Here is a 14,853-nt window from a genome sequence, read left to right as displayed (position 1 = left end):
TAGAATCTGAAATGTCATAAATAAGCATTTCTTATTCTGTTACACTAAAATCCATTGGTCTGTCTTGAACTCTGAATGGATCTTTCAACTGTGCATTATTCTGTAACATCATGCATTGGTCATTTGGAAAATATTGGTTCAGTGAGTTATTTAGGTCTTTCAAACATTGAAACATTTCTGTAAATGATGAAAAATATCACATTTGTTAGTATCATCATTAATTTCATCAGAAAACTCATCTAAGTAGTGGGAAGCTGTCACGTTCAGGGTGGCAGATACAGAATTTCCAAAATTCTTATTTTCACTTGAAAGTTTGGATCTTATCACTCACTGTCAGTTATTTTCCTTGAGGTGGCAGGCTCAGTTTGTTCATTTTTGAGAAAATGCCCAGTCTCAATAACCAGAATTTATGTTAGTTGTTCTTCCAAGAAAAAAAAATGGTATTCCATGGAAAAAGCCACCAGCTCAGCTTTCACCTCAAACAATACTTCTCCTAAAGAAAACCATCCCCACAAGGATCCCAGATGTCTTTTACATCATTTGGTATGACGCTAACTCTTCCTCTTTTGGAGAGTTTTTCAAATGTGGAGGTGCACATCTCTAAATGTAATCCAGATTAGAAACAACAGAGGAAACAGAGTTAGGAAAAAACTGTCTAAAGAGGTGACCCACAGTAACTAATTTAATATGCCGTTGTTCATTAAAAGCAGTACCACTGGTATAAAATAATGCATTAAATTCTATACTTAGTATCTGAAAGACCAGGTTCTTTTGAAACTGAAAACAACAGAGAAACACTGTTCAACTGATGACGTGATTTAATATTTCTGACACTGAAAAATGCAACCAGAGCATCCACTTTAAAAAAGCTACAGCTGATCCTGCAGGAGGAGATATTTTAGGCAAGTTATTTTTTTAACATCATACTTATTTTAATGTCTTCCTTATTAATTCATGCATTTGAAAATAGTTTCATCTTGGAATTTTCCAGCAAGTTATGGTTTGAGTTTATGGGAAGAAAAATAATCAAACTTTAGGCTTACAAATGGTAGATATAACCAAATTCCCTTTTCCTTCTAACATTTTCTTGGAACTCATCAATACAGAGAGTTTTTATTCATCCATAAATTTTCATGGCACTTTGCACTATTCCTCCCATAATAGTTGTTTTGGTCCTGCATATTAATTCAAACCACGATTCAACAATCTTTAGAATTGGAAACTGCAATTCATGAATCCCAAGCATCCTTTGTATTTCAGGTGGCACCTGTTCTCTTCACCCAACAAATGCTTTCAGTTCAGTCTCATCCTTTAGTCAGCTATGTTGCTAAGATGCCTACGTTGTCACACATTTTCTGTTTAACATGTTTTCAGTTCATATTTGCATACATTTTGGCCATCAAATGAGGAAACAATATTTAAGATGCTCTGCTTCCGTGCACCTCTGGCCAGCCGTTACTTTTTTTAAAACCATTAAGACATTTTTAAAAGTGGCCATTTTCTTTGTATTGATATTAAATCTATTCTGACCATATCATAAGAGCAGGAAGCTGGAGCCATTCAGACAGGCATTTGTCTATGAGTCTGAAGAATTCAGCAAGGCTTGCAAATGTGCCATGACTCTGTGAGCTCATTGCTTCAACATTTAGCACCTACTTTGTTCCAAGCATTGTGTTAGGTGATAAGACTGATGCTAATGATGTGAGCAGTGTCAACATCACTACCACCACCTGGTCTTTGAGAGCTTCGAGAGCTCTCTGTATGCTGGGTACTAAAGATACGGGTTTACATATATTCCATTCATTATCTCATCCCTATGAGGTAGTTTCTATCATCATTCCAGTTTTACAGATGAAGAAACTGAGACTTCTCCTTAGATCCTGTAACTAGTAAGTGAAGCTGAGATTCTTTTACAGAGGAGACAAGCTCTTAACCACTTAACTATAGATAACTGAACTTTAGTTTAAATTTTTTTTAATTGTTTTAAGTCTTTATGGAAAGGGTGATTAGGCAGATTGAGGAGGAGAGTTTATAAACAACAGCTCTCTCTTTTTTTAATTTATTTTTTTATTGAAGCATAGTTGATTTACAATGTTGTGTTAGTTTCAGGTGTATAGCGTAGTGATTCAGTTATACATATACATATATATATTCTTTTTCATATTCTTTTCTCTTATATGTTATTATAAAATATTGAGTATAGTTCCTTGAGATCCTTGTGCTATATAGTAGGTCCTTGTTGGTTATCTATTTTATATATAGTAGTGTGCGTTTGTTCATCCCAACCTCCTAATTTATCCCTCCCCCACCACTCTCCCCTTTGGGAACCATAAGTTTGTTTTCTATGTCTGTGAGTCTGTTTCTGTTTCATAGATAAGTTCATTTGTGTCATATTTTAGATTTCACATATAAGTGATATCATATGGTGTTTGTCTTTCTCTTTCTGACTTCACTTAATATGATGATCTCCAGTTCCATCCATGTTGCAGCAAATGGCATTATTTCATTCTTTTTTATGGCTGAATAATATTCCATTGTATATATATACCACATCTTCTTGATCCATTCATCTGTCGATGGACATTAGGTTGCTTCCATGTTTTGGCTATTGTAAATAGAACAGCAGCTCTCTGTGTGCATTATTTCTGATAAAAAGACTATATGAGGTGTTCAGCAAAATTCCCTGTGGTTTGGGCATTAGAAGGCTTAGGAAGGCACATCCATAGGGGAAGGAGAGCAAGAGAGAGCTGGGATGGAGAGTGTAGAAGTCACCAGTTAGAGTCTCAGAAGGACCATGAGAGCAGGAAATAGCTTGGAAAGAGGGCATAGACATAAATTTCATGAATTAATTCCACCTTTATAAGAAAATGTGATTTTTAGGATTAAAAATACATCACCCATCCACCACTTAATTATTATTAATTCAATAATATATATCTATTTGTTTAATAACTGGTCCTGTTGAAAATAGCATAGTGCCCTATTCTCTGGTGTTCACCAGTTTCACTAATGCCTGGAACATAGTAGATACTCAATAAAATATTTATTGAATGAAAATTATTTGAGAGTCTGTAATGTACACGTATGCGTTGACCATTTCTGTACTTTCTTTTAATGAATTTGTGGGCTATATGAAGTATTTACAATTTTTCAGACCACATGTCCAGAACCTCAAATTCTTTTAAAGATAAAATGCATCTTAATTATGTAATTACTCACTGCATTGGCCATTCTGGAATTTCTGTTATTAATACAAGCCTTAGTTGATCGTTTACCCATGAGATTGTAATGGCTTTTCCACCTTGTAAATTATGTTTGTCTGGTGAATTTTAATGGAAAGTTTAATTACCTGTTTCTAAAGACAGCTTAATTAGTTGCTCAAGAGACCCCTCTCTCAATTCATGTTTGGAGGATAGTTTTGTTGATTTGTTTTCATTTTAAAAAAAAATAGGAAAAGTCAATGCAAAAACAAAACCAGGCATGCTGCTCAGTAACTTTCCTTGAAGCCCTGGTAGGCATTTGATGAAGGAGCTGCATGTATCTAAGGAAGAGCATCATATCATTTTACCCACTACCCTCAAAATAATTAAAAAGGCTTTTAAAATGCCAGAAATTAATCACCAAGGCTGACCTCACTTCTCTGGATGTTGTAAACCATTTGTCAGGCTTAGCACTGAATTGGGGAAGGTCATTTTCAGCTGTGAATATTTCTGCTTGCTGATGGTCCTGGGTGTTTGCAGCCTGGGGCCTTACTAAAGTAAGAGTCAGTTTCCTCACACTTTGAGTAATCTTATCTCCAGGTCCCAGGAAAGCAGGTGGAATGGACAGAGGGGTAGGTGTGAAATCTGGAGGCCTGGGTTCCCACCATTGCTCCTTTGCTTAATGATTTCTGCCCCTGATCAAGTACCTTAACACCTTTGCACTGTCATTCTGAAAAACAGGAACGTGAGGATACAGTGAAATAGTGTATGTGACAAAGCAGTTTGTAGAATCTAAAACTCTGACTAAATAAGTGCTCCTGATTTGGAGGCAGTGAAAGAGTTGGGCCTGGGTGTTGTTTTTTTTTTTTAACAAAACAAGCAGAAGAATACAGTAATTAAAGCTATTGTAAAGTAAGACTGGAACAGGATTATGAAGCCATTTACCTCACAGATTACTTCTTGCTGTGCACCATGGTGACAGAATCAGGCCTGCTGCTGAAAGGGATTTTGTAAGACTCCCCCAGTCACCCAAACCTGCTTTCCTGAAACTAGATGATAATTTCCTGCTACTAGGCAGGGACATGCTAAACCTAAAGATAACTGTGACCCATCTTCCCAGAGCATCGATTTTACTCAGTAGTCATTGATCGAAAACATTTTTATTTTAAACATTTTATATGGGTACATTTAGGGGAGCTTGAAGAGCCACCCCTGGATCCCTGCACACCCCTGTTCACTGTTGGTTGCTATTGGGGACATTTTGGTAGAAAAGGTAGTAAAGCACTAGCTGAAGCTGGCCAGATAGCCTTAAACAACTTTTGACCTTATCAACCTAAGATCTTCATTTGCTCCTTAAATTATCTCTCATTAACCTATCCTTTGTGGAGGAGGAAAATGGCAAGGTAGATCCCTCTCAATACATTAAAATGTCACTGAAAGATAGATGTTAAATCATCCTTTAATCTTTCCTTCTTCCTTCTCACAGGAAGTTGATTGCAGTCTGACTTTCTGTGTCTTATTTTCTAATGTGCTAATCATTTGTGGGCCTGGTCTAGATGCCTCAAATCACTCATAAGATATCAAGGTTCAAATGGAACACAGTGTGTGTGTGTGTGTGTGTGTGTGTGTGTGTGTGTGTGTGTGTGTGTGTGTGTGTGTGTGTGTATACACACACACACATATATGGAAGAATCTAATTATATATAGATTTCATATGTATCATATATATGTATGATATATATATGAAAGAATCTAATTATCTCTTCTATGAAAAAGAACATTCAAGTTAGGGGTTGTTCTCTCAATTTCATTAGGAACCTTTGAACTACCAGGAATTTCATAAGATGAAATACTATGGACACGATATAAAGTTTATTTTAGAAAAATGCCCAGATGCAAGCTATTTTTACTTTTTCAACATCATTATCTTAATGTAAAACATGCCATGTGGTAGTGTCATTACAAAGAAAAGACAATATTTGGCAGTGAGGTGAACAATTAACACATCTATGAATAATTCTCATGCTTATACTTCTTCTCAGGGAAATTATTTATGAAAGTTAAATCTGTTACCTTCAGGCCACTATTGCCATTTTCAAACATTAAAAATAGGCTTTCAAAAGTATGTTTGAACTTCACAAGTACACTTTATACCGTGAGCCCACGTTGCCATTTTCAAATATTAAAAATAGGCTTCCTAAAGTATGGTTGAACTTCACAAATACACTTTATACCATGAGCCCATGTTTATCTTTATTGAGCCTTAAAATGAATATTTAAATAAATTACATTTGGAATATTCTAATCAAATTACACATGTAGGAAATAGCTTTTATAACTTAAGTTTTAAGAAATTCGGTAACAGGTCCTTTTTAAAAGAACCACATCACATAGACTTCGTCTTATCCTAATGAGTTGAAGTCAGTGGTAGAATGAGAAAACTGAAAATACAGTGCCTGGCTTTTATTCTGATTCACTGGCTTGCTTTTGTTAAATTGGTGATTGTGAAATGTTCACTGAACTGCAAAAACTTGAAATAACCTCTAATGGCAGTTTAAAATCTGAAAATACTCCTAATGTCAATCTGAGTCTGCTTTTTAATTGTACCTTCCATATGTATATTACAATGAAAAGCTCTCTGAAAAAGTGAAAACATCTATGATCCCAGAGTTTTGCACTGAATTTAAAGTCTCTAGTTGTTGATATAGTGTTAGAGCTTCTCTAATTTCATCTCCTCTGTTGTTACAGAACAATAGAAGTGTTTCTTTAAGTCGTGCAAGTAATAAGTATCAAAATTTTGGGTAAAACAAAAACCAAAAGGTAATGACATATTTCCCTAATTAGCCCTCAACTTCACTTAGAGGGGAAAATTGAGAAAAAGTTCCTTTGGGGGCCAGTTTCAGCTTTTCATTCGGAAGAACCGAGAAAGAATGTTATGATCATCATCATACAACCATCACTGCGAATGGCCAAGTACTGGAGTGTGTTAGACTAGAATACTTTACTCTTATTATGTAATTTTATATATAATTACATGTATATATTAACTTGTTACATGATTCAGGGCAGGAAAACATCTGCCATTTATTTTATTTTATCTTCCCAAAGTACCTATTATATAAATTATCAATACACCAGGGCTACAATCTAGTATCCATTAAGAACTTGTAAATGAAAAAATAAGACTGTGTCCTATGAGTTAACTTTAAGATCACCACCTGAGATATTTGGACAGAGATATGCAAAATCATCATAAAGAGACACCTGGAAAAAGGAGACTCAGCTCGGAGCTGCTTATGCCCATCTAAGCACTGACTGAAAATGAAGGTGCCTCTCACTAAATGGGCACTGAGCATTCTAGTCCTGTGGCAGGGCCATCCTAATTGTAGAGGACTCAAAGGATGTCTTAACTCTATGCATTAAATATTCAGTTCATCTAAGACACTCCACTTGTCTGATTCCATTCTCATCTGCTTCCTGATTATTTTTTGTTTCCAGTGTAGATATGCTGCCCAAAAAGGAACATGTTGGTCACCCACTTTCTGATAATTATATCTCATATCTTAGTATAAACTAGACAGCCATCATTCTGCTTTTACTTATCAGTTTCATGAGCTTCATATTATAATGTCATTCTCTCCCCTTGAGAAATAGACATGATCTCCTTGCTGACAAATTAAGTTTCTGAGCCTGCAAAACTGAGTACCACACAAAAGCCTGTAGTGAATTAGCCAGAGCTACCTTGAAGGGACTCACTCATAGCCAAGCTGGCCTTTCCTACTTAGACACACTCACATCTTCACATCCCTATGTGCTAAATGAGTGTGAACCTTCCTTTTTCGTTTTGAATTTCTGTTAAAAATATAAAGAAGACTGTGGAGTTCATTTAGTCCAGCTGGGACTTAGAAAAAAGTTCAGTGACTTAGTTGGTATCTGTCAGAACCAGACTTGGTAACCAGGTTGTGTGCCACTCTGCCCCCTCCTCTCTGGGCCTGGTGTGCAAAACCCTTCCTCCAACTGTCGCTTGGAGAAGTTGATCGTTTCTTGTTTCTTGAAAGGGTAAGGAATGCTGGGCTGTGCTTTTTTGTTTGCATTGTGTTTTCAAAGGTTTTCTGTTTATAATTATTGCATGTAAGTCAGGGAACATGTTAGAGTGTACAGAGTTTGGTAGTGTGAGTGTTAATATAGAGTAAATTTATTATACACTGAAGTGAATGCATTGATGTGCTTATTGTTATCTGTTTAGAGAGACATTACGTTAATGCTAGGGCAGCTATGTAATGAAGAGAGTTAGGAATTATGATGTGACTGATGCCAGGAGCATAAAAATTTAGAGCCCTGGCCGGATTTAAGAGTTTCCTATGCAACATAAAAAGTTATTTATCCCAATGTTAACTTAAGGAATTTATAGAGTTCTGTATAGAAATCTCTAATGTTTGACTTAAAATGCATTTGAAAATTTTGAGGAGGTGATGAATCTGAAAGATGCTATAAATTAAATATAAGCAGTACTAAATTGGCTAGTGATCTGAGAGGTATTAGAATATAAATGATCCAGAAACGTATTCAAATGATAGCCTTTCAAAATTGCATGTTAACTATAGGTAATATGAGGGGTAGGAGAGTCTAGAGGAAGGACACAGAATTTGAAGTCACGTAGACCTGGGTTCAACTCCTTTTCTCACCACTTATTAGTTAGGTGACCTTAATCTCTCTGAGCTTCTGTTTCTTTATCTATAAAGTGACACCTGCCCTATTGTTTTAACAACTAAACTACATCATACATGTATAGCATTTACTAGTATAGTGCCATGTAGTTGTCAGTTAATAAATGTAAGCTGACATATTGTTGTTAAGTACCTTGAATATATTCTACTTTTGGCTCTAATGGTGCGAAACTAGGTTACAAATGATAATTCAGGGGACAAGTGTATGAATAATCTGTGTATCTAGAGTGAGCTGAATTTGCTTGGATCTACAAATTTTGATAGTGGAAGAGCTGTGTTTATATCTCAATTTTAACATTTTATAGAAATTGCAGGATTTGCTAAACCTGAACCAGTGACTCAGATCACCCAGTAGTAAGTAAATCCAGCTATTCTTCATCTCCCGGAGCCTCAGGGCCATGCCAGCTATAACAATCCTTTATGGTGCTTTTTGGATGGAATGTTGATTTAGCTTAGTTAACTGGGGCATTGAGATCATGAGTGTGTGATGTCATCATGAAGTTACAAAGGAGGTGGCTGTTTGCCTGAGGTCCCTCCAGTTTCCTAGAGAACACTCTTACTATTAGTGTGTCCTGACATTCAATAATTGGAGATTTATTCGTTTGGCTTAAGTCTTGCTCCCATACTAAAAACCAGTTATTCATGGAGAAGGAAGTGTAATCAGTCATTTGCACCTTAGTGTAAGTGAGTTGATAAGACCCTTTCCTGTAAGCAGGGTTTGAGGCAGGAAGGAGGAGAGGACAGGGATTACTCAGAGTTTGAGCCCAGGGGTTTAGATTACCAGGACAGGGTAAGTTAAAAATTGCAGAACGGTGATGCCTATGATGTGTCCCTAAACCACCTGGTTACAATTTGACCTGAAGCTCACACTGCTTAGGACAGTGGCCTTGGGCCTTTAATGTGTATCACTGTCACATGTTATACTAATCTTGGAAAGATCTTGGAAAGATGGGGTCTTGGAAGGGAAGGAGGGGAAACTTCTATTTATTGATTACTTTCTGTGCTGGGAATAATGCAAAATACTTATTTAATTCTTAATAATTCTGTAATGTAAGTACTTCTAATCCATTTTACACATAAGGAAACACAGAAATTAGTAGCTTGACCAAGGACACACCACAGCCAATAGGATGTGATTTTAGATTTTGTCTGGCCCTGGTGCCCATGATCCTGTTGTGCTACACATGGTGAAAATGAGAGGCTAACTCAGTACAAATCCAGTATTATTACTAGACAGACAACAGGGTAGTAGGGTCAGTGGTGGAAATTTCTTTATTCGAAAAATAGCAAATGCATTCCTTTCCAAGGTCACCTATTTCCCCCTTCTTTTCCTTATTCCTCACACGACACCCCTCCCCCCCATTATTTTCCCAGTCCTCTGTACTACAGATGGTATGGACAAAGGTAGAAACAGAGAACATTGTGGAATCTGCTCCTTCCCCATCTCTTTTTCCAGGCCAGTTACCCTCATCCAGGCAAACAATACAGAAGTGATATCTGTATGAAGGATGGCAAGAGTCAGGTCCAAGACAGGCCAAAGATTCCCAGTCAGAATAAAAAGCTAAATACTGCTGGTGTTTCTAGCTAGAATGACCTCGTGGGACATGTACCCTGCCAGTTCAGACCCCCACCCAGTGAAGCTGTTTTCTTCTCTTTTATAGAACCAGAATATGAGGGGGCTCTATCTCTAACACCTCGGGTTTATCTCCTACTCTCATTACAAGGTAGCAGAAAGAGCTGCCAGGCTTTGGGGACAAAAGACAGGGATTCAGACCACAGAATTTCCACTTCCTGACTGGGACCTTGAGCAATTCATTCTGTGAGTGTTTCTTCGTCTATAAAATGTCCATTATACAACACATCTCAGGATATATGACCAAGAAATAGAACAACGATATGAAGTATCGCACATTGTTCCTGGCTTCCTATGCTGATAATCTTTCCTTTTCACCCCATCCCAACCCTGCTCCCTCAGCTAACATTAGGTGTCATTCTATGCATTTTAAAAGATAGGATCAGAACTAGAATTGGGGGAATTTGGTAGAGACCATAATATAAAGGGAAGGGCAGGCATTTCTAGGCATGTTTGTATGTATAAACCAAAAGCAGATTAGTCTACTAGCTCCTTGGACAGGAGCCTATGTCTTATACTACACAGCGTGCCCTGCAGCTAGTGTTTGGTACAGCGCCCTGTAATAGTATCATTTATTGAGTGCTCACTGTCTGTAGTCTTTTCCTCTTTTACATATCATCCCCTCTAAACTGCCCAATAGTAACCTGTAAGATAAGTGTTATTGTCCGTAGTATGTTAATGAGGTAATAACCAAGGCAACAAACAAATCTCCCAAGGTCAGGATTCAGATTTCAGTGTCTGTGATTTCAAATCTCATTTTTTATTATAACACACTGCCCCCCAATAAAAATAACTGCCTTCATTTGGTTTTATTTTTATGTATTGAACCTTTATTTGTACAAGCTACTGTGTTAGAGTCAGGCTTTATACTAAGATGTATAAGACTCAGTTCTATATAAACAGGTACACAGGCAACTGTGATATGAGGTAGAAGGTGATACATCTCATAATCAATGAACAAGTGAAGGACTGCGATATTCATAGGTGGATGAGGTCACGTCTAATTGCCGCAGATGGTCAAAGGCATCATGACGGAGGGCGTGTCTGAATGGAGCCTGAGGGCTGCATTTCCTACTGCAGGTTCTGCGTGGTAAACTTGAGACCTAGATATCTTAGTGCCTGTTACTTTTTCTTACCACCCATTGTTACTCATTGCTTACTGTGTCTTACTATCTATTGCTACTCTTCAATATGAAAGGAGAAGATGGAGAAACCACCTTGAATAGAATCAGACTACCCTCAGACTGCATGGTGTCGTCTCATTTTCTCGTTTGAGTGGATACAGCATAGTGTTTACGAGCCTAGCTCCTATCCACCACCTAACCGAACAGCTGCACCATTTTGGGAAGTTAACTTCCGTAGACCTCAGTTCTTCCAGCTATAAAATGAGGATAGTATATGCCTCATAGACATTTTTCTGTGGAATTAATGGGATTCTGTATGTAAAGTGCTTAGCTGGGTGCTTAGAGCATAAGTGCCTAATAATCAATGAACGATAGGCATAATTAATAGATGCTGTATCTATCTAAGTAGATAGATATGGCCAGAAAAAATATAAGGAAGTGTGGTATACATTTGTCTGGCGTGTCAGAACATTGATACTGTTTCTGATTTCAAGAGTTAGCAGTTCTGACTTGAGAGCTCCTCAAAATTAATGCAGAAATGCAGCTGCAGTTATGGAGGCATAATAGTGACCAAACCCCCTGCCACCTGAGGGGAGCTAAGAAGTTTTTCATCCTAAACCATTGGTTCCTGTCTCCTTAGTGCCCTAGATAGTTGCCCAAGTTGTAATTATTCCAGTATTTCTTGCTTAGGTAGAAAAATTACTCAGGAAAGACAGTATGACTCTGCAGAGTCTACAGTAGACCTGGCCTCTCAGTGACAAAATGTTCACTTTTACTCAGCCACGAATTTTCTGGATAAATCTACCATGAATATTTTTATGCTTTGGTTGAATTTTAGTTACTACAGCTGAAGGACTGGGGTGATCTATAATAAAGGACCTTGATCCGAAATACTCAGGAGAAAAAAGTTACTTGGGTTACATGGGTGATTGTTTTCTTTATCTTAGTAACTTTAACATTCAGTGTTAAATGTTGTGGAGAAAAAAATTACTGTTAAATTTGCCTTTAGAATCTGTTTTTTTCTGGGCCCACTGAGAATCAGATAAACTTCACTTTAGGTTATATGTGACTAAAGAGTTGGCTGGCCTTTATATTTTTAGTCATCATGTGACAAACTAAGTCTAAGCTGAAGAGTAATTTAGGTTAGTCAAGGAAAGTTCTTTCCACTGTATTTCTTCTTGGGAAAAAAAATTTTTTTGTCTCATACTAATCACCTTAGGATATAAATTTGTGGAAATGAAACATCTGTAGATGTAAATATTAACTTTTGCCTTCTGTTTTCTTAGAAATGTTTTTAAAAGAATAAACCGTTTTAAAAGTTGGAACTATATACTCAAAATATTTGGGGGTGTTTAGAAAATCAGTCTTTCAGTATCATCAGTATCTAGCATGGTTTAAGGACCACTTCATGCCCTGATTAAATTAGAATCTGCATTGGGCCCATAACCCCTGTAGATTATGAAATCTGAGATAAAATCTTTGCAATTATCTAAGCAAATGGACTGAATTCATTTCAATATAGAGTTTTAGATTCTTTAAATACAGTGTAACCTTAGAATCATAATGGGTTAAACTTAATTACTATAGCATGAGGAAACAGATGGGAGGTGTTTAAGGAACTAATATGAGAAAACTTAAGCTTATATAGCACCTTAGTAAAAAAGTATCGTATAGGTATTGCTCTTAAATGGAGCTGGATTTGAGTCTCTTGCCCAGCACCCGCCTTTCTACGTCAGCAAACAAACACCTAAGGTCCAACAAGCACAGTTACACTACATCTGGGACCTGTGAACATGAGGAATTATTCCCAACCGGCTTGCACTGTGACCTGGCCGGAAGCTCTTTGAATGAAGAATGTTGAGACTAAGAATGAAAATAGTGGTTGGATCTATTTAAGCATAGATCCACAACAAAACTACTCACGGTAGGAAGTCAGAACTGAGCGCCCCAGGGTGTTGGCAGCATTATGTGCATGCTTCTTGCTCTCCATGAAAATAGAATGATAACTAGTTAAACTCCTTTTCTTTTTCATCAAAATACTTATCAGCTTTTGCTCATCTTGAATAAAATGGGGTTTTAGTTAACTAACCTCAATCCATATGCACAAAGGTAGATTATAGATCAGCCTTTGATAATTTACCTGGCAGTGGTGCGTTCTTTTTAAAACCTAGTGCTGTGTGTGTTAATTTTCCTTTACTTTTAATAGGTTAAAAAAAAATCCATTTTGTAATGATGCATGACTCATTCAGTGCTCATTGTCTTCCCACTAATTTTTTTTTTTTTTTTGCCTTGAGCCAGCAAGAAAATCTTACATGAGAGGAGGGAGAAACAGACAGTGAGTTGAGGAATACAGTACTTAAATACTGTTGCTTGGTTTTCATTGGTTATCTCCTTTCTTACGGTGACCAGTCTAATCCAGCCTTCCTTGTCAAATCCCTCCCCTCCCCCATCCTCTGCCAGGGGCTTCACAGGGTGTCAGTTGCTAGAAACTGACTGCAGGCAGTATGTAGGCATCTTTCATTCAGGATGGACATTAATATAGTGACTAGAAAAGAAAGCTTTTAGAAATGTGTCATTTGTCAAAATTGCATGGCTTTTTAAAAAGGATAGAGAAATGCTGAATGTTTTGTATGTTAGCATCGACTCTATTTCTGTTCAGACTCTTAAGTTTTCAGAAGCTTAAATATAGAGCCCTTTAAAAAAAAAAGGAGGAAAGAAGAATTTTTCTGGTTAGTCGACCTCTTTTTAAGAAGTGCTTCATCATCCTCCTCCACCTCTCCGTGATGTTTCTCTGCAGCTCTCTGTAGGGTAGGGTTCTGTGCTGGCTGGCAGAATGCTCATTTGTTAGCTGAATAGAGTTCATCGACAGACATAGATCAATATAGGTTTTCTTTATTTCCTGTGAATTCCAAAATGCCATCCAAAGAGTCTTGGTCGGGTAGGAAAACTAATAGAGCTACAGTTCACAAATCAAAACAAGAGGGCCGTCAGCAAGATTTATTGATAGCAGCCTTGGGAATGAAACTGGGTTCTCAAAAGTCGTCTGTGACAATCTGGCAACCTCTGAAACTCTTTGCTTATTCGCAGTTGACATCACTTGTTAGAAGAGCAACTCTGAAAGAAAACGAGCAAATTCCAAAATATGAAAAGGTTCACAATTTCAAGGTAAGAATATTTATTTTTAACCTTTTCTTATAAGAAAGGAAATGCACATTACTTGAAATATACAATATTAAAGTGTGTCTTTTTAAAACCAGGACAACTGGACGAAAATGTTCTTGCTATTCAGGGAATGAAGATCTTTTAAGCATGATTTTTTTTAAGGAATAGCTTAATAAAGGTGATAGAATCCAACCCCATTTTCTCTGATGCTGATTTAGTATTCTGTTTGATCAGTGTATACTGAGTGGTAAAAGTCTTGACTGATATTTAAAAGATCTCATCTAATAATGATTTTGGCATTATATTTATTTGTGATGCAAATACGTCTAACTACCTTTGTGGGATATTTTGTGAGAGGATTAGATCTTATCTCCTTCCGTTTCTGGTAAAAAGCTTTGGCTATAAGAGGCATGTGCTGTTGCATCTGGATTGAGCAGATGGTGTGCATTTCCCATAGTTTCTGTCTTTTCTCCTCTGCTAATGAATTGACCATGATGAAAGGAGGATGGCTACCATGGGACCGTTATGCTGCTGACACCAGCAGCTTCTCTTCACTTTTTGAGGATTTTCTTTCACTGTGTGTGTGTGTGTGTAGTTTTTAATTATTGTGTTACTGTGTTTTACCAACTATACTTTAATCATTTTTCATCAAGATGTGTGTGTGTGTTGATTCAAGCTGTGTGTAGATCTTGCCTGTATTTCTAGCATGATATAAGACCTTGAAGTTCAGTCCTTTGCAACCTAATTCAGAGAACATACAATGTGAGGTTGTGCGTAAGGAGACCCAGTTACACTTCATGGGTAGATGCACTAGCATTTCTATAGTAACTTCCCAATAGTTATACAACTTTATGATGAAGTTCCTGAGACATGAATATTGTTAGTGTAGAGAAAATGGCATTAGTTTTGATGTTAGCGGGTATCTGTTTTCAAAAGATGATAAAGCTGGAAACCGTGATCTTCCTTTTATTTATTAATTTATTCAACATTTATTCAGCAGATAGAAT

At 37.0% G+C, this 14,853-nt stretch overlaps 1 protein-coding gene across 4 annotated transcripts in view; it reads left to right on the top strand.

The window, feature by feature from the left end:
• Positions 1 to 14,853, top strand: part of CHN1 (chimerin 1) — a 196,499-nt gene that overhangs the window by 130,831 nt on the left and 50,815 nt on the right. For all 4 annotated transcript variants that reach the window (XM_057551005.1, XM_057551004.1, XM_057551006.1 and 1 more), the window contains one exon: positions 13,772 to 13,849. In XM_057551005.1, coding sequence (XP_057406988.1) covers positions 13,772 to 13,849 — 78 coding nt within the window. The remainder of the gene's footprint in view (positions 1 to 13,771; positions 13,850 to 14,853) is intronic.

This window comes from Balaenoptera acutorostrata, chromosome 8, assembly GCF_949987535.1.
Source record: "Balaenoptera acutorostrata chromosome 8, mBalAcu1.1, whole genome shotgun sequence".
NCBI lineage: Eukaryota > Metazoa > Chordata > Mammalia > Artiodactyla > Balaenopteridae > Balaenoptera > Balaenoptera acutorostrata.
This window is presented reverse-complemented; position numbering and strand designations above follow the sequence as displayed.